The sequence below is a fragment of the Vicia villosa genome, linkage group LG5 (genome assembly GCF_029867415.1).
Source record: "Vicia villosa cultivar HV-30 ecotype Madison, WI linkage group LG5, Vvil1.0, whole genome shotgun sequence".
Lineage (NCBI taxonomy): Eukaryota > Viridiplantae > Streptophyta > Magnoliopsida > Fabales > Fabaceae > Vicia > Vicia villosa.
In genome coordinates this window covers 127452410-127477742 of record NC_081184.1, presented here as the reverse complement: position 1 = coordinate 127477742, position 25333 = coordinate 127452410, and the positions used below count along the sequence as shown (strand labels likewise).

Genomic DNA, 25333 nt, shown 5'->3' with positions numbered 1-25333 from the left:
TTTTTTTTATTGGAGTGTGTCGCGCGCGGAACAAGTTTTCTAGAATAATAAAATATATCTTATTTAAGATAATTATTATAAAAAATTAAAATTAATTTTATGTTTTGAATCAAATTATTATCGACTAAATTTTTTTTTTAATTGGACAATGATTCAGGTTCGATTCAATTTTATAGAATTTTTGAATAGTCGTAAAACCTTTGTCATAGAAAGATATTTTTAGTATGTTAACAACAAACACATATTCTATAATAAAAACAAGGCTTAAATAATGATTTCGTCCCTGTAAGTTAGCGTGTTTTTGATTTTAGTCCCTATATCTTTTTTTTTTCGTTCCAAGTCCCCATATGTTCTATTCGCTTTGGCTTCAGTCCCTCATGTGGATGGAACGTTAAAAAAAAGGATGAGGTGGCAAACGTTGCTGACATGGCTAACGTTGGACCATTTTATATTTTTTTTCATTACACATGTGGACAACTTCTGTTTTCAATATATTAAAGAGGGACCAAATGGAAAAAAATAGGATTCATTTTTCTTCTCCTTCAAAGACTTTCTCTCCAAAATCCTTCATCTTCTTCGCTGCACCTCTTCCTTTCTGCGATGGCTTCCAATTCGTCTGCTAACTCCCACCATGTTGAAGCACCGGTTTGTGGTTGCAATAGAAGCATGAAAATGTTTATGTCAAACTCCATTGATAACCCTAAAAGGAGGTTTTGGAAGTGTCAAAATGCAGGGTTAATTTCTGGTTGCAAGTTATTCCTTTGGGATGATGAGCTTGAACGAAATCTAATTAACGACGGTAGAAGTGCATGTGTGTGCAACTGCTCTGAAATGTTGAAGGATTTAGGGTCCATTGTTACTGACATTGAGATTGGCAAAAAGGCAAAGATGAAGATTAAGTTGGAGAAGGAGAAGAGGAAGGTGACTCTGTTGAAGTTGTTACTGGTTGGATCATGGGGGTTCTTCGTAGCTTGGAACAAATGGTGTTGAACCCAGTTATTTGCTTTTGTTTATTGTTTTTTAGTTCAGTCCCTGTAACAAATATGTATTTTGGAAATGGTCCCTGTACCATATGATGAATGAAAAATCTGTTTTGAATTTGGGTATCATATGTATCATATTATATTTGTCACCCTGTATTGAATTATACATAAACCAAACTTGATAATGTTCATCAAAGCTAAAACAATTGTAATAGCTATCCAAAACATACTTCAATTATGCATAAAGCATTGAATCCAAAACAATTGTAAAACAGACTTGATAATGTATAAAGCATTATGTATAAAGCATCAGTATCCAAAACATACTTCAATTGAGCATAAAGCATTGTGTCATAAAGCTATAGGCTTTAGCAATATTACATGGTTGTGTCCAAAACATAACTGTTAAATCTCCAAGGCTTAGGCCATAATTCAAAATAAGAAACAACAAGTCTTAAACAAGTCATAGTACATATTTGTTCACATCAACAAGTCCTAAACAAGTCTACAATTCCAATGGTTGTGCTGCACTGCTTCCTTCTCCCTTAAGCTTTTTGCACTTGCACACCACTCTAACTCTAACCTTGTCGTTTTTTACAAACTTTATCTCTCTTCCATTTAATACTGACCATTGCACTATAGCCTCCTTAAATTCATGCAGAGATACAAACTCCAAACCAACTTTAAACTTGTAGTCTTTGTCTAGCTCCTCCATCCTAAACCTAGGATATTTAGGTCCTTTCTCTTGGTCTGATGCATCAGGGTCACTGCTCCCAAGATCATCACTCACATAATTGGTCTCAAGTCCTTCATTACCAATACTAATTCCACTAGATGAACCTACTTTGCTGCCTCTAATCTTTGAAGGAGTATTCCTATGTTTCCTAGCTACCTTCTTGACCCTTTTAGTTGGTTTATCTACAACCTCAAATCCATCATCCATGCCAAGGGCCCTTTCATCCTCACTGTCCTCAAATGAAATAGGCTTATAATCACTATCCTCACTATCTTCATCATATTCACTATCATCACCATTATCCTCCACAATATCATCCACAATATCATCTTCAGCATTATCATTATCAACTTCAATCTCATCCACATTATCATCCACAATATCAGCTTCAGCTCTAACATTATCAACTTCAATCTCATCCACATTGTCATCCACATTATCAGCTTCAGCTCTAACCTTTTTCAACTTCAATCTCATCCACATTGTCATCCACATTATCAGTTTCAGCATTAACATTATCATTCACATTATCACCCACCTTGTGCTCAACATATAAATCCATACTACAACTAGTTTGAACAACAACCTCATAGACCTCAGTAGCATCAACATCACTGACCACCCTAGAATGCTTACACGATATAATGTTATACCACCATAACCAATACTCATTTGACTCGAGATTGCAAAGATCTTTCACAATACCAGTTGCTTCAAAGAAGCTCCATCTATCAGGGTCAATATCTACTAACACTTTATCCCCACCTAAGTAGTATACCGCCCCATCCCTACAGAACTTACCCCCATAATGAATATTCACTGTAAAATTCATACCTGGAAGATGAAATCGAGGTCGCTCAAACAAGATTGTCAAGTCTTCAATGGAGAAATGCCTCAAAGAAGTGCTCTGTACATCATCTCTTCCCACGCTCACTGAGTTTTCTTTGAGCAGCTTCTAAGTATGTCTAAACCCTAATTGATAGGGACTAAATACCAAAAGAGATTTATGACTTTTCATTTGCATAAAACTAATATCCACGTGTGTTTCCTAAATACCATATTTTAATGTTTAAGGAGTATGCCAAGTCACCAACGCCTGCCACATAAGCTTTTTTTTAACGTCTCACTAACAGCAGGGACTAACGCCAAAGCGAATAGAACATATGGGGACTTGGAACGAAAAAAAAAGATATAGGGACTAAAATCAAAAACACGCTAACTTACAGGGACGAAAACACTATTTAAGCCTAAAAACAAATATATATATATATATATATATATATATATATATATATATATATATATATATATATATATATATATATATATATATATATATCCTTCGTTAAAGCAGCTCGTTGGTGTCAGAGCACATGTACATCCAACTACGTCAGATTATTATGTGAAAATCATTATATAAAAAGAGAAATTTTAAAGAGTCGAAGACCGACTCTTGGATAGAGAATCTAATGACAATCACTAACTTTAACTTTGACAACGTCACTCCTGTTGAGAGAAAGGGTGTTCAATATTTAAAAAAATTCAAGGTCATGAGCTCTCCTACCATAATCATATTAGATAAGGGAAAGGATAGCGAGATGGACAAATATTTGAGTAAGTTTAAGATTACAGTGACCTTTTATTTTAGGATTATTTAATCGTCACATTACTTATGTTTTATTTATATACTTTTGAAAAAAAATGTCTTTAATCCCTCTAACTCTAACTTAAAGAAAAGAGTGCCTAGCGAAGAAAAAGATTGAACGCCAAGTGACAAAAAACCCTAAGGCTTTGTTTGGGTTGATGGAATCAGATGAAGCGGAGGGAATAGAATGAAATAAAATGATATTTCATTGTTTGGATAATTTAAAAACGGATGGTGCGGAGCAGAAAGGAGTGGTATGGATTCCATTCCATCACTTACCACCATATTCCTTCCCCTCGGATTTGGACGGAATGAACTATTTGCCTTATTCCGTCCTAAAATTTCCAAACAATGGAATGGTATCTCCGTTCCATTCCGTTCTATCCCATTTCGCTCCGCTCTATTCCGCTCCGTTCATTTCGTGATATCCAAACATAGCCTAAGAGTCGTCTAGGCAACCTTATGACGAAAGAGAGCAAGAGAAATATGTTGAAGGCGACTTCCTTTATGGGACTCGCCCCTAAAGTCTAGAAATAATGTGGGAACTCTTCTCATGCTTCAAAGGATGATATAATAGTAATACATGAAGAGGGTAGGGCAGGCGAGCACTATTCTCCAGCAAGGAATGACTCTTTTCCTCAATTCTCGATGTGGACTAATCTACCGTTTGATGCTATCAAATTCATTGGAGTTCGCCTTCCTTTTTTTAGGACTTTCCTTACAACTACAAGGCCATCGATAATATGACACTCCATAAGCATAAGCTGTCTAACTTGGTGGAGAATCACTTGCTAAGTGGCATACTAGTGGAGCAAATCTAATGCGAGAAACATGCGCATGCCATTGGTGAGTTGAAATTCCAACTTTCTATCGCTACGGGAAATCTTGCCCACATGCAAGGTATTGTGAGGATCCTGCTCAAAGAGAAGGAGAACTTGAAGGTCAAACTCACAACAGTGGCGTTAAAGGCTTAATCTCTCGCCGCTTCAGGAAAAAGCTTGAAGTAATCCCTCGAGGAAGCCTATTGTTCTCAGAAGAATTTGGATGAGAGTTTTCCATACTTAAGGACGAATTAGTAGAAATTTCTTACCAATATTTCAAGCAAGCGAAGAAGCATATAACCTTCATCTAACTTGGACAATCCGAGTCAAATGGGCCATCAAACAAATTGTGAGACATACATTTTACGTTAAGAAAACTATAGTAGACATATTTGTATCAATGACCCTTCCAAATTAGTCATAGTTCAAATTCATAATTCCACTTAAAACATCTCCAAAATCTAAGTTACTAATTTTTTTTAAAAGGTGAGTAGATTAAAATTAATCTTATATTTGTAAAAATAAATAAATTAATATCATCAACTCTTACTAATCTCCCAAAACATGGGTGTGTATATACTACATATATGTTCTGGTTCTAGTTAGCTCCTTCTTTTCTCCCGCTATAACTAACTGTCTCAAACACGCGCCGCACGTGTCGCTTCCCGCCTCCACACGCTCTCCCGGCACGTGATTTTGCCGCAAAAACCACACCACCCGTCATCCCTCAGTTTCCCGATTCTCATTTCCATCACGAAAAACTCAAATGCTCTCACCGATCCAAATACTCCGACCCGAACCCGATTAATCAGCGCCTTCATTTTGATACTTTGATCACACAGCGTGATCCGATATATATGATCGTCGACGGTTCTGTTGCTAGTCGGAGACACGGTTTTCGAATCTCTTCGTTCTATCCAAACGAAACTGAGATATGGAATCAATCCTAGCAAGAGCTCTGGAGTATACTCTCAAATACTGGCTCAAATCGTTCACCAGAGACCAGTTCAAGTTGCAGGGTCACACCGTTCAACTATCTAATTTAGGTCATTTTCTTCTTCCAATTTTAAAATTAATGTTAATGATTACGATGATTGGTTGGTTTTCATCATTTGAAATTTGCATACAGATATAAACGGTGATGCATTGCATTCCAGCGTTGGATTGCCGCCGGCACTCAATGTAGCTACAGCCAAAGTTGGAAAGTTGGAGATCACGGTTTGTCAATTCGTTGCTTCCACTATTTGGTTCATTTTTCACGAATTCTTAGAAAGTATTGTTATATTTTCTTGTTAGGTCTTTTACTTTTATTTTTTTAATGGAGATTTTATGGTTTTTGATTGATTGAGTTCACTTTGACCTTCTAGATACCGTCCGTGAGCAATGTACAGATAGAGCCAGTCATTGTGCAAATTGATAGGCTCGATTTGGTTTTCAAAGAGAATTCTGATTTTAAACCATCCGAGACTCCAACCAGGTCGTGAAATTACTCTCTTGCTGATTATTGTATGTGAGAGATTCATTGTAGAGGGATGCTTTTGATACTAACTATTAAAGTTTCATCATTCTTGTTTTTTCACTGTTGTATGCAGTTCCACGCCTTCTGCAGCCTCTGCCAAGGGTAGCGGGTATGGTTTCGCTGATAAGGTTGTTTGACTATCATTTGTAAGCCCAAATTGATATGTATTAGTAAGTGATTTTCATATTGTGCTGACCATATGATGGTTGTAGTAAAATTTAACAAATGAAAATAGGTAATGAAAAACAAAAACTCCTTATTATACATTTTGTTGAGGTGGGAACTTAGTTATTAGCTTCATGCTGTCATGGGACTTGGTCATTCCCCTCCTCTTTTCCATCTGTTAAAGTTGTTTCCTGTTATTTTGAGTAACATGAAAATAAAGATGTAGGCGGAGATTGACGAGATCTGACATCTCCTAGGTCTAGAGATACAATCAAAACAATCCTTATAATTCTTGAGCAAGCATCACCTCTGGAGCTTGATTTTGTGGTAGCATTAGACCTAGCCTAAATTCTAAGATAGTATAAGAGCCTATTCTATATCCGTTATTAGGCCACCTGGCTTTGTTAATGCTAGAGTTCCAATTCCATGTTTGTATTTGTCCACATTCCTCAGTTATAATCCTAGGCTCGAGGGAGTGTTGTTATTGGGCCACATGCCATTTATTCAAGCTCTAGATGTCTAGTTTTTGGCTTGAGGAGGTATGTTGGGATCCAAACTGACTAGAGATATGACCAAAGCAATCTTTATAATTTATGGAAAAACTTTAGAGAAGAATAGGATAAAAATTAGTAGTTCCTTTCGTATACCAATCATTTTCCATATCGAACAATTCCAGGGATGATTAGAATAAGGATTTGTAATTTTGTCCAAATACTACTCATTTTCCATCAATACATAAGTTTAGTTTTAATATCATTCATTTTGACTGACTGGGCAACCTTCAGATTGCAGATGGAATGACAATACAGATTCGTACAGTTAATCTGTTACTTGAAACTCATGGAAGTGCTTGTAACAAAGGGGCAGCAACATGGTAAATTCGTCTTAATAGTGGTCTGGTTTTGCTGTCTCAGTTTATTCATGCACCACAATCATTTTCAAGTGTGATGGATTTGGATCTCAGGGAATTTAAAATTTAAATTACAATATTAGTATCTCACTCTTTGTTGGAGTTGATGCGGGGTGTATAAACTTGTATTTTTTAAGCATTTGAGAAACAGTTGGTGGTTGTATGGGATAACTTTTAGCATAAATGTGGTGAATTATACTTGTGTGTTTGACTCAAACCGTGTCATAAGTTTTCCCTGAAATCTATTTGTAAATATCCTTGTTCCTTGTCTCTAATTGTAGGGCACCACCCATGGCGTCTATAACCATACACAACCTTTTGCTGTGTACCACAAATGAAAGCTGGCAGGTAATTGTGTTGAGTATTTTTATGATATAGTTTTTGATATTTCTGGAGTATAAAGTCTATTTTCCTCGCCATTTTTTTTTTCAGGTTGTAAATCTTAAGGAGGCCCGGGATTTCTCATCTAATAAGAAGTATATTTATGTCTTCAAAGTACTATACCGCCTTTCATTTTATTTTCTTGTTTGTATACTATATACAACGTGCATTGTGTTGATTTGTTCATCTTCATATATGCCTTTTCTATATTATGTTTCTCCTTTCATCATAATGTATTCCTTCCTGTTATATTTTTTTAAAAATTGAGCATTTCTATGTTGCTTATATTTGTATTAGCCCAAAATAATTTAAATTTTTTCTCCAGAAATTGGAATGGGAGTCATTATCTATTGATCTTTTGCCTCATCCTGACATGTTCACGGATGCTACTTTAGGCAGTTCTCAAGTAGGTTCAAACCTAAGAGATGATGATGGTGCAAAGAGAGTATTCTTTGGAGGCGAGCGTTTTATAGAAGGAATATCAGGAGAAGCATTCGTAATGAATTCATTTCCTTCAACTTGTTGTACAATATCATGACTCATGAAACATGACTTCATCTTTATATTGATCAGATCACCGTTCAGAGAACTGAATTGAACAGTCCACTTGGGCTCGAGGTTCAGTTGCATGTCACAGAAGTCGTTTGCCCTGCGTTAAGTGAACCAGGTATGTAAAAGGGACTTCTCAGGCTTCTAGTATCCATATTTAATTGATAGATAAGACACAGATGTAATCAGAGGTTGATGCAACATATATGAACAGGGCTACGTGCTCTCCTCCGCTTTATGACAGGAATATATGTTTGTCTAAACAGGGGAAATGTAGATTTCAAGGCCCAGCAGGTTTCGTATTGCCTCTTCCTCCTTTGAGCTTATCATTCATCACTAGTTTGTTAAGGTTAAAACTATAATACTATTATATCATTCTGAGTCTTTTTTGTTTTTTAATTAATCATGAAAGCAATCTACTGAAGCTGCTGGGCGTTCAAGTGTGTCAATCGTTGTGGATCATATATTTCTCCGCATTAAAGATTCTGGTATATCATTATTCTTAATTGATATAAGTATCCTTTAATTATATTTAATATTGTGGAAATATTTGCTTTATTGATTGCTATATTCATTACAACTTTATTTATTTATATTTTTCTTCTTTGCTCTGAGTAGTACAACTTAAATAGAACAAGAAACAGAGGGAGACATATCTCTCAAGTAAAGGATCAGAATCCTAATAAATAAAGAAGGAAGGGAAAATGGAAGATAAACCCCATGATTAAGGGTTTGACTAATTCTTACACTACTTCTAGGATTTTAACTCCCTAATTTAATTAAATCCATAAATTCAAACATTCCTAATTTATCCACACTCCTCATGAAGTTGGTGCAGTTATATTTAGCATGCCCAGCTTGGTAACATGGTGTTCAAACATAAGGCCTTGGTTGGCACATCCGCAATTTGTTTGATGGTTGGAACAAATGGAATGGAGCTCACTCTTTCAAACTTCTCCTTGATAAAATGTTTGTCCATCTCAACATGTTTTGTACGATCATGCAAAGACTCAGCTGTGTATTATAAAAGAAATGTAGAAAGACCGGGGTTGAGAAATGTTTGTGCTTTGAGGTAGAAAACAAATGCTTACACTCATTTCCTATGTCATAACTCTTCGACGCCAACCCCTCTAATGCATGAAGTTTTGAGGTGACAAATGGGATGGATGCATGCATTAAAAAGTTGAAGCTTGCTGCAGAAGGTAGAAAACAGATTCTTGTGAAGCTGCCGACATATAAAACAATTAGTGGCGTGTTTGGAAATAAATTTGCAATTTCACAAAGGAATATAATTTCACTACTGAGAAATTATGTATTTTTCAACTCTTCTAAATTTTAAAATTTGTTATATATGTCATTGCATAACATTTGGGCATTACTTCTCGCACCCTTAGTGGTGTTCACGCATCCTGGTGAAAAACCAATAATGCTCCTAAAATTCGGAAATACACTTCCGGACGCACCACACAACAACATTTTGCAAGTGAGCCATCCTTATTTTGCAAAAAAAAAATAGTTTAGAACTATACTTTTGGAATAAATCCGAAAGTATATATCCATAGGAAAGATTTTTTAAATTCAGACTAATTGAATTTGTGAAGATATTAGTATTACCACGGTTGAACATGTTTGAATATGAATATTATTGATGATAATAAATAGACAAACACTAATCTCTAGTTTAAATAGAGTATTCTGACCTAATATACCTTACTAAATGCCCAAACAAGAATTATTAATAATACTAAAATAACAATAATAAATAATATACTAAAATAACAATAATAAATAATACTAAAATAAAAATAATAAATTACTATTTATAACACACTCCTTCAAGCTGGTGAATGTATATCTATCATTCCCAATTTAGAAATTTGTTAAAGTTATTGTTGTAAGGTAGCTTTGGGAGGACACATATGGAGTGCGAAAGAGACCACTATCTAATTTTTCATTGATGAAATGTCTGGCAACTTTAATATGTTTGATTCTATCATGTTGTACTGGATTATGGGCTATGCTAATAGCAGACTTATTATCACAATAAAGTCTCATTGTTTCATCACACTTTATTCTCAAGTCTTCTAAAATCAATTTCAGCCATAGCAATTCACGTATCCATTGTGCCATTGCCGTGAACTCTGCTTCAGCACTAGATCTTAATACTACACATTGTTTTTTACTCTTCCAAGTCACAAGATTTCACAAGATTTTCACCTGAGAAATTATAATAACTTGTAGTTGATCTCTGATACATTTCCTTATAAACCGCAATATCTTCTTCTACACTTCCCTACTTTACACTTGGATCAACTGGTGTATTTGCAGGCTTGCATGTTTTCTTGCCAGTCTCTTGCAAAAGATCAGTAATATATTTTTGTTGAGATATGAAAATTTCTTTTTTAGAGTGGGCAACTTCAATTCTCAGAAAGTATTTCAATTTTCCCAAGGTCTTAAGCTCAAATTCTTTGGCTAAGTGTATGCTCAACAATTGTTGTCCTTCCTCATCATTATCATTACTTGTGACTATAATATCATTCGCGTACACCAAGAGCAAAGTTACTCCCCTTGTTTCAGAATGTTTGATAAATAGGATACGATCTTCTTAACTTTGTTTGAAGCCCAAACCTACCATAGCTTTAGTGAATCTTCCAAACCATGTTCGTGGCGATTGCTTTAACCCATATAAAAATTTTCTTAACTTGTACTCAGTGTTGGTGGCAGTATGTTCACAGAACCCAGGAGGTAAATCCATGTAGATTTTTTCTTTAAGTTCACCATGAAAGAATGCATTTTTCACATCAAATTGATTAAATTTTCAATTGTAGTTAGCTGCCAGAGATAATATCACCCTGACAGTATTCATTTTTGCAAATGTCTCTGAATAATCTATTCCATAGGTTTGAGTGAACCCTATGGCTACCAATCTTGACTTGTACTTCTCAATAGACCCATGTGCCTTGTATTTAACAGTGTATACCCATTTGCATCCTACAGGTTTCTTTCCATTTGATAGAGAAACCAATTCCCAAGTATTGTTCTTATCAAGTGACTCCATTTCTAAATCTATGGCTTGTTTCTTTTTCATGTCAGACAGTGTCTCAGATAGAGAAGCAGGTATTGTTATAGTGTTTTCACATTTGTGAGGAAGGCTCTATGGGTAGGTGAAACATGTTCAAAACTTAGGTAGTTGAATAAAGCGTAAAGTGACTTTTTGGTACAATTCTGGTATCTTTTCTAAGGGAAATTGGAAGATTTAAATCTTTATAGTGTGATGGTAGTGGTGGTGGAGTTGAGTTGGATTTTGGATCCTCTTCATGAGAAAATTCAGAAATTGAATCATTAGAGTTTGAAGGGCTAACGGAATTTACCTCATGTAATGTCGGATCACGGATCACACTCTTGGATATGAGTAGATTTAGGAATGATCTTTCTTGTATATACTAAATTCTTCCCATATCTTACATCAGTTTCACCATTTTCATCTTTTTCAGAACTTCCAACATTGTCACTACTAGTTTCAATTTCAACTTCTGGTTCGAGAGAAGCTCTGGATTAGGAGAGACTCATCTTCCTTATTTACGTTCTCGCCCCAAAGATGAGATTCAACGAAATAACTTTCTTGTTCATGGAAAATGACATCTCTAGAAACAAAGAATTTATGAGATGGTAGATGATAACATTTATAACTATTTTGGATGGAAGAATATCCTATCAAGACACACTTTAAGACTCTAGGATAAGTTTTCCCCTACCATCACTATGAATATGGACAAATGATGTACACCCAAATATTCTAGGAGTGAGGTTACTAGAGGTGGACACATTAGAATAGAACTATAATAAGACTTCTATAGGAGTTTTGGAGGCAAGGGCAGTAGAAGGCAAACAATTTATGAGATATGATGCAGTTAAAACTGCCTCACCTCAATATTTCATGAGAACTTTATTTTGAAATATCGCAGTACGTGTTTGGTCTAACAAATGTTCATTTTCTCTCTCAGCAATGCCATTTTGTTGGGGCGTTTTAACCATTGGTGGAGTCAGAATATAAAGTTTGGGGTGGCCACCAAATTAAACTATAATTTATAGATCAAATATCCATAACATAACGTATATAAAATATCTAAAAATTGTAATAAACACAAAGTTGAACATGAAATGATTAAAGAGTATTACTTAAAAATATTTTAAAATAATGCCTCGACGGTCTTTGAGTAGTTTGAAATCATCAAAAGTAGTGTGAATATGCTAACCATGAAGGGAAAATGCAAAATCAAGCGTTTTGAAATCGTCTCCGATGGTCTTCTTCACTAGACAATGGATATTGCTCTAAATGCATTTGATATAGACCATATTGAAAGGACGTTTCCCAGGATTACGGTTGAGTAGTACAACTCAAATAGACGAAACATAGGGAGGCAAATGACTCGATTAGAGGAATCATAATCCTAAGAAATAAATAACGCAGGAAAAGGGACCGGTAAAACCATGATTGAGGATTTGACTAATCTTTACATTAATTCTAGAATTTTAACTTCCTAATTTATTAAGACCTATAAAGTCTGACATTGCTAATTTATCCCCAAATAGCTTATGAATAATAGTCTCATGTGTACATGTACTATGCAAAATGATCTTACAATTATTGGCATCATCTGGCAGGGTTCCAGCTTGAGCTATTAATGCAGTCCCTCTTTTTTTCTCGGGTAATTTTCCTCGATAATATTATCTCTTATTTTCTTCCTCCATGCACTCATTTTCTTTTTTCGGATGTCTCCTTGTTGAAATTCTAGGTTTTAGATAGGAAAGGACGAAAGAGAGCAAGGAGGTTCTGAATAATTTGAGATTAGGTTGATATGGTATGTGTTTAAAATATAAAAGCACTTATTAGGCATAGTACCATTGAAATGAATGATCTAGAAATAAGAGGAAACAAGCAGTAAAGTTGTACACAGTACATGTATGCTGTCTATGTGAAATTGTCATAGGACACAATTTCTATCTAACAAAAGTCGATTGTCTTACTACTGAAGTTATAAAAGCAATAAGAACAATGATCCTAGATAAGGAAAATTTGTATGGCTCCAACCTTGAAACAGAAAACTGAGAGAAATCACATAACCTTCCCTACCTCTAAAGCTCTAATGTGTATGGATCCTTTTAGAGGCCCTCTTTCTCTCTTTTCATTAGTTTTTATTGGCCAAATACCCTTTTTGGTCTCGTAAGCTTACCTCAAAGTTCCTTTTGGTCCCTTAACTTAAAAAATGTTCATATTGGTCCTTTAACTCTTCAAAACGTTTCATTGTAGTCATTTTAGTCTAATTAGCGACGAATTTATCGACCGATTTCTGAGTTTTTCCGCCGCTAATTAGACAAAAAGGACTAAAATGAAACATTTTGAAGAGTTAAGGGACCAATATGAACATTTTTTAAGTTAAGGGACCAAAATGAATCTTGAGGTAAACTTATGGGATCAAAAAGGGTATTTTTCCGTTTTTATTCTATATACGTTATCCCTTCCTAAAGAGTGTTATGGTCTGTTAAAATAAACATAAAAAGGCTTTTTGGGCCTGGCTTTAATAGCAGCTAGTTTCATATCTATCAATTTGGTACAAGTTCAATTCCGCACTTATCAGCTAAATATCTATGAAAAAGCTCCTTCTACGGCTTATATCCTATGATTATTTATGCTATAGGGTTGTGTTGTGCATTTACTCATTCCAAATACATTACACCGTTGGTAAAGATACACCTTTTTGCTATCTCTTCAATGTCAAGTTCATATGTTTGTAATCCCTTTGCCATGCCATGCTATCAGGCTTCCAGCAGAGGAGAGTGACTATTTGATATATTATCCTTGCAGGCCAGTCTTTCTGAAGGAGATAATGACAGTAACTTGACCAGGATTACAATTGCAGGACTATTTTTGAGGTTTGTGTCTTTGTGCCATGCCTAGATTATTACTATTGGAAGGATGAAGAGATTTGTTAGTGCACGTGTTTATGGGTGCTGGTGTGTGATAGAACCCCTAAGTCTATTAATGTTGAGCCCAATATTGATATTGGGGTGGTTCCACCAAGGCCCATTATTTGGAAGGTATATTCTAGAAGAAAGAGAAGAAGTGGGGTAAGCAGTTCCAGGATGTGGATCCTTAGAGAAGTGGGGGTAGGTGGTTACAGAACGTGGGTTATTATGTGGTTTAGTTAGAATGACTATAAGTAAGCATGACTAGTGGGAGAGAGGAAACGTGTATTTGGTAATTAGATTAAGGAGAACATATTCTCTGGTAGGAGTCTGTGACTCTGGTTCTATTGTAATCTTTCACATTCAATTACTTTATTCAATCAATTACCACTTTCTATATTTTTTTCTGAGTTTCTATCATTGGTCCGACCTACCGGATTCATCGAGAGGAGCCAGTGAATTGTGACTAATGCCACCAAAAATGTCTGAGAGAGTGGATGAATTGGAGGATCGAGTTGCGTCAATGGAAGAAGCGTTTGACGCGAGAGTGTCGACATTGGAGGAAACGTTCCGCCAAACGCTTGCTGATTTTCGTCTCACCTTGGTGGAAGAATTCGTGAAGATTCGACGTGAGCCTGAAAAAACACCGTCACCATCTGCTGTGGAGGAAACGGTGTCGGAGTATCGGATGGCTGTGAAGAAAGTGGAACTACCATCGTTTGACGGTGAAGATCCGGTGGGGTGGATCACACGAGCCGAGACATATTTTGAAGTTCAAAATACATCTGAGGAGGTGAAGGTGAGGTTAGCCAAATTGAGTATGGAAGGTGCGACAATCCATTGGTTTAATCTCTTGAGGGAGACGGAGGACGAATTGACATGGCTGAAACTGAAACAGGCTTTGATTGAAAGGTATGGAGGGCGACAGTGTGATAATCCCTTCGAAGAATTGAAAGATCTTAGACAAAAGGGAAATGTGGAAGAGTATATTACAGATTTTGAATGTGTCATCGCAAGTTGGGAGATTACCTGAAGATCAATATCTTGGATATTTCATTGGAGGACTCCGGCCAGAATTACGCTTGAGGGTTCGAACTTTTGGTCCACGTGACAGAGTACAGGCGATGAGGTTGGCTAGGGATGTGGAGACAGAGTTGAGAGGCTCATTGCTGCTAAGAGAGCCCAGGTACCGTTCAGGCTCAAACTCCTGGAAGGGAGGTAAAGACTGGAACACAGGCCCAAATACTAAACTGAGTCATGGGTCTGTTTCAAATCCATCTGTGAATTCGAACCGGGTTGGGTTTAACGCATCTAACCCATCTGGAACGAGTAATTTCAGAAGGGGATCATCCAATTCTAGCAGTCAAAATTCGAATATGGTGAATAACGGCGACGAACGATCACGTAATCGCGGAATCAAACACCTTCCTTACTCCGAATTGATGGATCGCAAGGCAAAGGTTTTATGTTTTCGTTGTGGTGAACGCTTCCACCCTTTACATCAGTGCACCGAGAAGCAACTGAGGATGGTGATACTCGGTGACGATGAAGCTGTGAACGAAGATGGAGAAGTAATAGCGATGGAGATTTTAAGGACGAAGAGATTGAAGAAGAGATAGAATGCAACTCATTGGGTTTATTCGGACTGACCGACACCTCTCGACCGTACAAAGTGAGACCCTCGACCTTGAAATTGCTGGGGAATTTGAATGGAGTTCCGATATTAATCTTGGTTGATACGGGAGCTAGCCACAACTTCGTATCTCCTAAGGTTGCTACTGGGACTGAATGTGCAACAAAAACGTATTATGGGAGTTCGATTAGGGGATGGAAACCAGGTCTTCACGTTGGGAAAATGCGAAAGAGTGGAAGTGCAGGTAGGGGGATTTTCAACTCAAGTAGATGCACATGTTCTAGAGTTGGGAAACTTAGATATGATCCTTGGAGTAAATTGGTTAAGGAGATTTGGGAAGATAACACTTGACTGGGAAAATATGACACTGAGCTTCAATTGGCAAGGAAGGATTGTAGAACTACAGGGGCAGGGGCTGGAACAAGGTAGAAAGAAGTCTCAATCTCAGACAGAATCACTACACAATCTGTTAGGAGAAGATTCGAGATACGAAGAGATGACGATGCCAACATTGAATGAAGTTCAGCAAGAGGAAATGCGTAGGGTAATGGGAGAATATCCAGGAGTATTTAAAGAATTAGAAGGTCTTCCTCCTAAGAGGGAAATTGAACACTCAATTGTGTTGGAGCAGTTTTCAGGGCCAATAAGTGTGAGACCCTATCGTTACCCCTACCACCACAAAGAGGAAATTGAGAAACAAGTGCATAGCATGCTTGATCAAGGTATCATTAGAAACAGTTCCAGTGCATTTTCAAGTCCGGTAATATTGGTGAAAAAGAAAGATGGTTCGTGGAGGATGTGCGTCGATTATAGGGAGTTAAACAAAGTCACCGTACCAGATAAATATCCAATTCCTGTGGTGGAGGAGCTGTTGGATGAACTACATGGGGCAGCTTACTTCACCAAATTGGATTTAAAGTCTGGATATCACCAAATAAGGGTTAAGGAGGAAGATGTGCACAAAACGGCATTCCGCACTCATGAGGGACATTACGAATTTTTCGTAATGCCCTTCGGATTGACAAACGCTCCAGCAACCTTCCAATCCACCATGAATCAGGTATTCAAGACCTACCTCCGAAAGTTTGTGTTAGTTTTTTTTGACGACATATTGGTTTATAGTAAATACTGGGCAGAACATGTTGGACATCTTACCCTGGTGCTAGAGGTGTTACATAAACATGGGTTTGTTGTTAATAAAAAAAAGTGTAATTTTGGTGGTAGGAAAGTGGAATATTTAGGACACTTAATTTCTGAAAAAGGAGTGGAAGTAGACCCTGAAAAAATTAAAAGTGTGGTGGAATGGCCTATTCCTCATAATGTCAAGGGAGTGAGAGGATTTTTAGGCCTAACAAGTTACTATAGAAAATTCGTTAAAGGGTATGGTAAGATTGCTAAACCTTTAACTGAATTAACTAAAAAAGATGGTTTTCTGTGGGGACCTGAAGCATTGAAAGCCTTTGAAGAATTAAAGAAGATCATGACTCAAGCCCCGGTATTGATTCTTCCAAATTTTTCTCAACCTTTTGAAATTGAGTGTGACGCATCCGGGAAAGGCGTAGGGGCTGTTTTGATGCAGAGAAAGAAACCGATAGCTTACTTTAGTAAAGCCTTATCAAAAGCTAATTTGAGCAAGTCGGCATATGAGAAAGAGTTGATGGCTTTGGTGTTGGCCATGCAACATTGGCGGCCTTACTTATTGGGGAGGAAATTCGTGGTGTATTCCGATCAAAAGAGCTTGAAACATTTACTGCAGCAAAGAATTACCACTGCTGACCAACAGAACTGGCTTGCTAAATTGTTGGGATACCACTTTGAAGTGGTGTATAAACCTGGTCCAGAGAACAAGGCAGCAGACGCGTTATCACGGCGTAATGAAGGGTGTGACTTAAGAAATATTGTTTCCTCTCCGGTGTGGTTGCAGGAACAGCAGATACAACAAGAAGTTCAATTAGATCCGTGTTTACAACAAATTATTGTTGATTTGCAAAATAACGCAGATTCTAATTCACGGTTCAGTTTGAAAGATGGTGTCTTACTCTACAAAAATCGTCTGGTGTTATCCTCTAAATCCACTTGCATTCCCACATTATTGGAGGAGTTTCATTCGACACCAGAAGGAGGTCACTCTGGATTCCTCAGAACATATAGGAGAGTAGCAGGAAACCTGCATTGGATAGGAATGAAAAAATCTGTGCAGGAATTTGTCAAGAGCTGTGATGTTTGCCAACGCCAGAAATATTCAGCCGCTTCACCAGCTGGGCTTCTTCAGCCGCTGCCCATTCCTTCACGAGTATGGGAGGACATATCTTTAGATTTTATCACCGGGTTGCCAAAATCTAAGGGATATGAAGCAGTGTTCGTTGTGGTGGATAGATTGTCCAAATACAGCCATTTTATTCCCCTTAAACACCCATATACAGCCAGAAAAATAGCGGAAGTGTTTGCCAAGGAAATTGTGCTTTTACATGGAATTCCTCAATTCATCGTAAGTGATAGAGACCCATTATTCATCAGCTTGTTCTGGAGAGAATTGTTCCGTTTGCAGGGTACAGTTTTGAAGATGAGTTCATCCTATCATCCCGAGACGGATGGACAAACAGAGGTAGTTAACCGTTGTTTAGAAGCATACTTAAGATGTTTTGCATCGGAACAGCCCAAGACTTGGGTTCAGTGGGTACCTTGGGCAGAACTGTGGTATAACTCAACATTTCATGTGTCAACGGGGACGATGCCCTTTGAAACAGTCTATGGAAGGAAGCCACCTCTGATGGTGAGATACACACAAGGAGAACTAAAGTGGCAGCAGTATCTGAAGAATTAGTGGATAGGGATGAGGCATTGAGGCAGCTGAAACATCATCTTATTAGAGCACAGGAGGAAATGAAAAAGTATGCAAACAAGAAAAGAAAAGATATATCCTTGAAGGTAGGAGAGTGGGTCTTTCTCAAGTTGAGACCACATCGGCAACAAACAGTGGCGAGGAGGATAAATCAGAAGCTGGCCCCTAGATTTTTTGGACCATTCCCTGTGGTAGAAAGGATTGGAGCTGTCTCTTACAAGCTAAAACTGCCAGATGATGCACGAGTTCACCCGGTTTTTCATATATCCCAATTAAAGAAGGCCATTGGGAACTACACTGCTGAACCGAAGCTGCCTGAAGGGATGGAGGTTGAACCAGAAGAGTTTGAATGCCCTGAGCAACTGCTAGCATCTAGAGAAATCGTGGTGGGGGATCAGGTGACAAAACAATAGCTGGTTAAATGGAAAGGTAGGGCTGAAGATGACACAACATGGGAAGATGAGGAATTGTTGAAGAGTCAATTTCCGCAAGTCAGCCTTGAGGACAAGGCTGTTAGTGAAGGAGGAGGCAGTGATAGAACCCCTAAGTCTATTAATGTTGAGCCCAATATTGATATTGGGGTGGTTCCACCAAGGCCCATTATTTGGAAGGTATATTCTAAGAAGAGAAGAAGTGGAGGTAAGTAGTTCCAGGATGTGGATCCTTAGAGAAGTGGGGGTAGGTGGTTACAGAACGTGGGTTATTATGTGGTTTAGTTAGAATGACTATAAGTAAGCATGACTAGTGGGAGAGAGGAAACATGTATTTGGTAATTAGATTAAGGAGAACATATTCTCTGGTAGGAGTCTGTGACTCTGGTTCTATTGTAATCTTTCACATTCAATTACTTTATTCAATCAATTACCACTTTCTATATTTTTTTGAGTTTCTATCGGTGTGCGTGTCTATCAGACTGTATATCTGTGCTCATTTGACTTAGTAAGCTGGGGAGTCAACTATTAAGAAAGTTTGAGCAATAGGTGGGTGGTTGGTTACCTATATATCAGCCTCTACTTTTTTCCTGGGTAGTCTCTGGTGCAACTAAATATGCTTGGAAAGGGAAAAATGAATAGGAAGTCTCTAGTATTTGTGTGGAGGAGCAATATGCCCTACTTGATTATTTTTGTTGTTCTTGATAGTTATATGAATGCAGTCATTTTTCTAGTTTACTGTATTAATTGTTATAATATAACTAATTTGTAGTATGTTCTTCTTGAAATACAGGGATACCTTTTCATGCCCTCCATGCACATTAGTGCAACCATCGATGCAATCTGTCACAGAAGATGCTTTCCAAGTGCCCGAGTTTGGTATGCATTTAATTTTGGTCCATTGATAAGTTAACTCTTGTACTATCGGTCACTCGCATGTCATAAGTGATAACTTCATATTGTTTAGATCTGATTAATAGCTATCAGTTGTTATCTAAGATGTCAAATTCTTTTAATGATGTGGAAACATCATTAAAAGAATTGCATGGTAGTGTAAATGTTTTACATACATTGGATTAAAAATTAGACTATAAGTTATTTGCACATTTTCTTGAGAAGAACATATTTAATTAACTTTTTCCAATCCTTTCTTTTGGTAGCTAGAAGCTTTTGCCCTCCAATATATCCTCTCGGAGAACAGCAGTGGCAATTGATTGTGGGAACTCCTCTAATATGCATTCACACTCTTCAGATCAAGCCTTCTCCACTTCCACCATCCCTTGCTTCTCAAACAGTTATTGATTGTCAGCCTCTTATGGTATATGGCTACGTGCAATTTATTTCAGTAAAACACCTGCCTATTCGAACTCTTTTGCCAGTTATGTTATTGGATGACATTTTTTTATTTTCTAGGTCCACCTCCACGAAGAATCCTGCTTGAGGATATCATCCTTCTTAGCTGATGGAATTGTTGTCAATCGTGGTGACATTTTACCAGATTCCTCTGTGAATTCTTTTATTTTCACTCTCAAGGGATTGGATACTACAGTTCCTTTGGATAAAGCCCAATTAGATTTTTGTGTAAGCAATACAGATGATACAGATAAATTCTTATTTGTTGGAGCAAGGCTACATATTGAAAACCTTTTCGTTTTAGATTCACCCTTAATGAAACTAAGAACACTGAACCTGGAGGAGGATCCTGCTTGCTTCTGTCTCTGGGAAGATCAACCAATTGATGCTAGCCAGAAGAAGTGGGCTGCCAGAGCGTCCCACCTTACTTTATCTTTGGAAACAAATACTGGCACACTTGGGCATCAGAATTCTCTTGGATGGACTGCTGGATTTTGGAGATGTGTTGATCTGAAAGATGCTGGCATTGAAGTAGCTATGGCAACTGCTGATGGCAGCCCATTGTTAAAGGTTCCTCCTCCTGCCGGTATTGTGAGGGTCGGGGTTTCCTGTGAACAGTATGTATCCAACACTTCCATTGAACAATTATTTTTTGTCCTTGATCTCTATGATTATTTTGAGAAAGTTAGTGAAAAAGTAGCGACATCTTGGGAAAGGCAACAAATGAATGATGTTAGGGATAAGTCTTCTGGTGGAAAGCTGATGGACAAAGTTCCTAGTGACGCTGCAGTAAGTTTAGCCTTAAAAAACCTCCAACTTCGATTTCTTGAATCTTCGTCTGTTAATGTTGAGGGAATGGCTCTAGTACAGTTTATTGGAGCTGATCTGTTCATTAGTGCCACTCATAGAACCCTCGGTGGTGCTATTGTTGTTTCATCCACTTTACATTGGGAGAGTGTTGAGATCGATTGTGTTGATTCTGAGGAGTATTTGGCATGTGAAAATGGCTCAGCGTTTAGTTCTGGGGAAAATGTTTCTTCAGTGAATGGTGTTGGATACCCTCAACTGAGAGCTGTTTTCTGGGTGGATAACAGTAATCATCTATTGAATGTAAATGCTCACTCAGTCCCGTTTCTGAACTTAAGTATGAATCAAGTCATACCATTTTGTGAAGTAGAAAATGAGTCCAATATTTTGAATGTCTCCGCTTCTATATCTGGTGTTCGTCTTGGCGGGGGAATGAACTATGCCGAAGCCCTCCTGCATCGGTCTGGAATACTTGGGCCTGATGGTGGTCCAGGGAAGGGTCTTTCTAAAGGGTTGGAAAACTTACGAAAAGGACCATTGGCAAAACTTTTTAAAACAGCACCTCTAATTATTGATAACTCAGAAAATGGTATGAGACAACCTCATTTACTGAAAGCCGGTGTATTTGCTTAATATATAAATCTTTTAACAATGTTCGTTTTCTCGTGTCTTATTTGTTGTATAAGTCTAATTTCTTCCTGACCATGTTTTACTCCAGAAAGTATGATAGAAGGGATAGAAACTAGTTTTCCACCCTTAAAGAAGCCAGATGATGTGGCAATAACTATAGAGTTGAGGGACTGGTTGTTTGCTCTTGAAGGTGCACAAGATCTGGCTGAAAGATGGTGGTTCTCCAGCCAAGGAGACGTAGGAAGAGAACAAAAGTGTTGGCACACAACCTTCCACAGTTTACTAGTAAATGCTAGAAGTAGCCCAAAAAAGGTTTCAGGCGGCAAGCCGCATTCACATAGAATTCAATATCCTATAGAATTGGTTACGGTAAACAGATACTTCTTTCTTCAAGATTTAATTCAGTTTGTGTGCATATGTTACTCTTGATAATTAAGGAGTTTCTTGCTGCTTTAATGAGTAATATTTAGGAGGATAGTAGGAAATGAGAAACACCATATCAAAGTTTTTTAAAACTATTTTGGCAGTACATTAGTTTGTTAGTATGTCCCAGTGAAATTTGCATTCCGTCATTCATGGTATGGGTGGTCTATTGCATGTCGGGAGACCTGGCAATCTAATTTTCGAACTCCAACCTATGACCTTTATCATTCAAATGCTGGGAAAATGTATCAAACCAAAATGGAATAGTAAATGATTGGATCGTCTACTATGGATCATTGGATGTGCTACATAATTTTCATTTGATTGACTCGGAACAACTGATATGTTGAAACATAAATAACTCATTGTAAAAACCAACACATATTTTTAAAGATGTATTCCATTCACGCTGTCCACTAGAGATAAATAGGTTATCTGAGTGATTCTTGCTGTGTATTTATTTCAAGGTATAGCAAGTTATCCCGGGGATGTTAACTTGGGATATAGCATTCCGATTGTTTTGTCTCTAGTATTTTTAATTCCCTGGAGATGACATTCCATGTTTTACAGTTTTTATTTCCATAAGAAGGAGTGTCTATCATCTCACCCATGGCATGGGAATGGAAGTCATATTATGAACATAACCTCCCTTTGTGCATCTTCCTCGCACCATTTAAATTGAAAAAAGTATGTGAAATATTGAGCATTAATAAAACAATTTTTTGAATTTACCGAGGAATGATATTCTTCATGGTACCATTATCATTCCTATGAATATATATATATATATATATATATATATATATATATATATATATATATATATATATATATATATATATATATATATATATATATATATATATATATATATATATATATATATATATATATATATATATATATATATATAAGGCATGTAACTGTATAGAATATTAAATATAGGGTATGTTTTGATTGACTTACTTGAGGTTATCTACTGGCATAAACACTTGTGAGACTTTCTGGGAGAATTTAGGAAAACGACTTATGACATGTTAATAAGCTGTTTTCGAATTATTTCCACGAGTCCTTCAAGATAGTTTATGAAAACAATTTATAAATTATACGAAAACAATGACTTATTTTAGCTTGTGTAATAGAAATGGCTTATTCGTAAGCGCTTATATGATAAACACATATGCTATAAGCTGCAGATTATGTTGCTTATCCAAACAGGGCCATATTCTAAAACTCAGACTTGTTGATTGGTATTATGTGTCTTATTATGTCGGCTTCTCTCCAGTTGTTAAGACAAGTCCTGTTTGTAACCCTTGGCTGGTATTGTAGGTTGGAATTCAAGGGCTGCAGTTCTTGAAACCCACTACCCAAAAAGATGTTCCGTCATCCATGTTAACTGCAAATGAAGTTAAAAAACTGACTGATGCAGATGGGGGAGTCGGCCTTGAAATGGGCTTCATATTACATGAAGATAATGTCAAAGATGAAATGGCTTATTGGGAAGTGGAAAACCTGAGGTTCTCTATAAAGCAACCGGTAATGGGAATCTCTTAATTAAAGTGTGTGATCACTGTCTCTTTTTATAGGATATGATTCTGTATGATAAAGATTTTACATTGCAGTTCGAGGCTGTTGTAACCAAGGATGAGTTCCAGAGCCTCACTTTTTTATGCAAATCCGAAATTGAATCCATGGGCCGTATAACAGCTGGAGTTTTGCGATTGCTTAAGCTAGAAGGTTCTGTTGGCCAGTCTGTAATGGATCAGCTAGGCAATCTAGGTATGGTGTAATGTTTTTAATGTATGCAATGCTTTTCATTGGCTAGTCCCACACCGGTTAGACATATAACCTAAATAATGTTATAAAACCCGGACAATCACCACCTTAGAAACTAGTTTTGTAGGATTGAGTTAGGTTCAAAATCCAAGTGTATCCACATCATTAAAGTGAGGTAGCACATAAGAATAGTAACCCGAAGGACATTAATGTATTATTTTGTTTTGCTGAAGTTAAAAGTTATAGGAAATCGTTAATGCACCACTTCAAAGATTGGTTGGACGATGCATTCATCTATTCCGTCTGGCATCATTCTTTTAACATTTGTTATCAATAATTTGCAGGTAGTGAAGGTGTTGACAATGTTCTCTTGCCTGAAAAACTCAGCGAAGGCATTGACAATGTTTTGTCGCCTGAAAAACTCAGCATAGACGGCAGTGTTAGCAACGGAGAACCTTATCCATTACCAAACCGAATAAATGAAAGCCCACACAAATCTGTGGAACCAACAATAACTTTGCTTGAGGAAGCAGTTGTTGATTCACAGGCTAAAATTAATGCTTTGATAACTGATATTGGTACATCTGAGTCCTCCCTTCAGCACCTTGACGGTGTTAAGCAACTTAGTGAAAAAATTGAGTTGATGCAAGGTTTTTTGACGCAATTACGGAATCAACTTTGAGACCTTCGTCTCTTGTAATTAGAATTAAGTATTTTCATTTATATAGGTTACAATTCTTTTTGTATATAGCAAAATAGTCTATATGTTGAGTGTTGTATAAGTTAGGCAGAAATAAAGGCTCCCCATTTTTTGTGTAACAGAAATTTTGCACCCTTTAAGCACCATGAAATGAGAGGAAAGAAAGCAATTTTGAATGCTGAAATCTCTTACGATGATCGGGGTTATGCGCATTTTCAGGCATTGCACGATTGCAAAACAATACACTTGCATATTTGTTCTTCTAGTTCTACACCTTGGCACTGAGGTCACCCTAGACCAACTAATAAGTTAAGTTAAATCGAGCTGTGGCTTGCTTAGGAATCTACCTGATTTCTCCAGGGATATGTCTGACATCCCTAAATTTTGAATAGAACAGAAATACTATAATCATTCCAAATTTTATAGTTTTTTTTCCTCAAAATTTCACTGTTTAAATTTCAATAAATTAAATTGAAAAAAAGCTGAATACAAACTAAAAATGTGGTGGAATTTGATTGTGGTTAACAATAGTTTGAAAAAACAACTCTAAAAAACGGCAAGGTGTTCCAGGTTGATATTATTGCCTCATTTAAATTGTTTTGCGCCGCTCACAAGACTCAAGATGAAAGGCCCGAGGATTCCATTCTCCATGAGACAGACAATTTCACATTCAGGAGCACTAATGACCATCCAATGGGTAATTACCCATGTTTAGAATTGTTCATGGTACAGTTTACAGTTTAATCTGAAAACTGAACTATAGCAAAATGTTACTCGAACCGAATTGAACCATTCAACTTATTTAGAATTGAACCGAACTCAAATTATTAATTTAGTATACCGGTTCAAAATCTATATTTTGACGTTGATTATTTTTATTTTTTTCCATTATATTAGTCGGTAGTTTTTTTCATTAATAAATGAAATTTATACAGAGATAGAAGGTAAACCGACAGCAAATTGCGTTGCTGTCTATTTTTAAATGATAAAATCAATTCTATTAAAAATTAAAAATAATCAAAAAGAGATTAAAAAAAAAAACAAAAATAACAACCATACTAC

At 36.8% G+C, this 25333-nt stretch overlaps 1 protein-coding gene across 5 annotated transcripts; it reads left to right on the top strand.

Moving 5' to 3' along the window:
• The first annotated feature begins 4761 nt into the window (after window positions 1–4761).
• Window positions 4762–24447, top strand: LOC131602429 (uncharacterized). 5 transcript variants are annotated; one of them, XM_058874535.1, is made up of 20 exons: window positions 4762–5231; window positions 5315–5403; window positions 5553–5662; window positions 5778–5832; window positions 6655–6743; window positions 7061–7127; window positions 7212–7274; window positions 7486–7656; window positions 7734–7827; window positions 7954–8003; window positions 8122–8197; window positions 12375–12418; window positions 13576–13643; window positions 19376–19461; window positions 19743–19900; window positions 19996–21331; window positions 21461–21741; window positions 23125–23331; window positions 23418–23574; window positions 23916–24447. In XM_058874535.1, exons 1-20 carry the CDS (start codon window positions 5120–5122, stop codon window positions 24251–24253), a joined length of 3651 nt encoding a protein of 1216 aa, XP_058730518.1. In that variant the 5' UTR covers window positions 4762–5119; the 3' UTR covers window positions 24254–24447. The 5 variants fall into 5 exon arrangements, with proteins under 5 accessions (XP_058730518.1, XP_058730517.1, XP_058730519.1 ...); XM_058874534.1 differs by having other exon boundaries at window positions 7924–8003; XM_058874536.1 differs by lacking the exons at window positions 4762–5231; window positions 5315–5403 and having other exon boundaries at window positions 5563–5662; window positions 5778–5813; window positions 7924–8003.
• The last annotated feature ends 886 nt before the right edge of the window (window positions 24448–25333 follow it).

What these genes read in the sequence shown, in the direction of transcription:
- LOC131602429 (XM_058874534.1), top strand. Translation starts at nt 5,120, where the DNA reads ATGGAATCAATCCTAGCAAGAGCTCTGGAGTATACTCTCAAATACTGG. An exon ending in AGTATATTTATGTCTTCAAA is followed by an intron (nt 7,275 to 7,485) that starts GTACTATACCGC and finishes TTTTTTCTCCAG; the next exon opens with AAATTGGAATGGGAGTCATT. An exon ending in CCCTGCGTTAAGTGAACCAG is followed by an intron (nt 7,828 to 7,923) that starts GTATGTAAAAGG and finishes ATATATGAACAG; the next exon opens with GGCTACGTGCTCTCCTCCGC.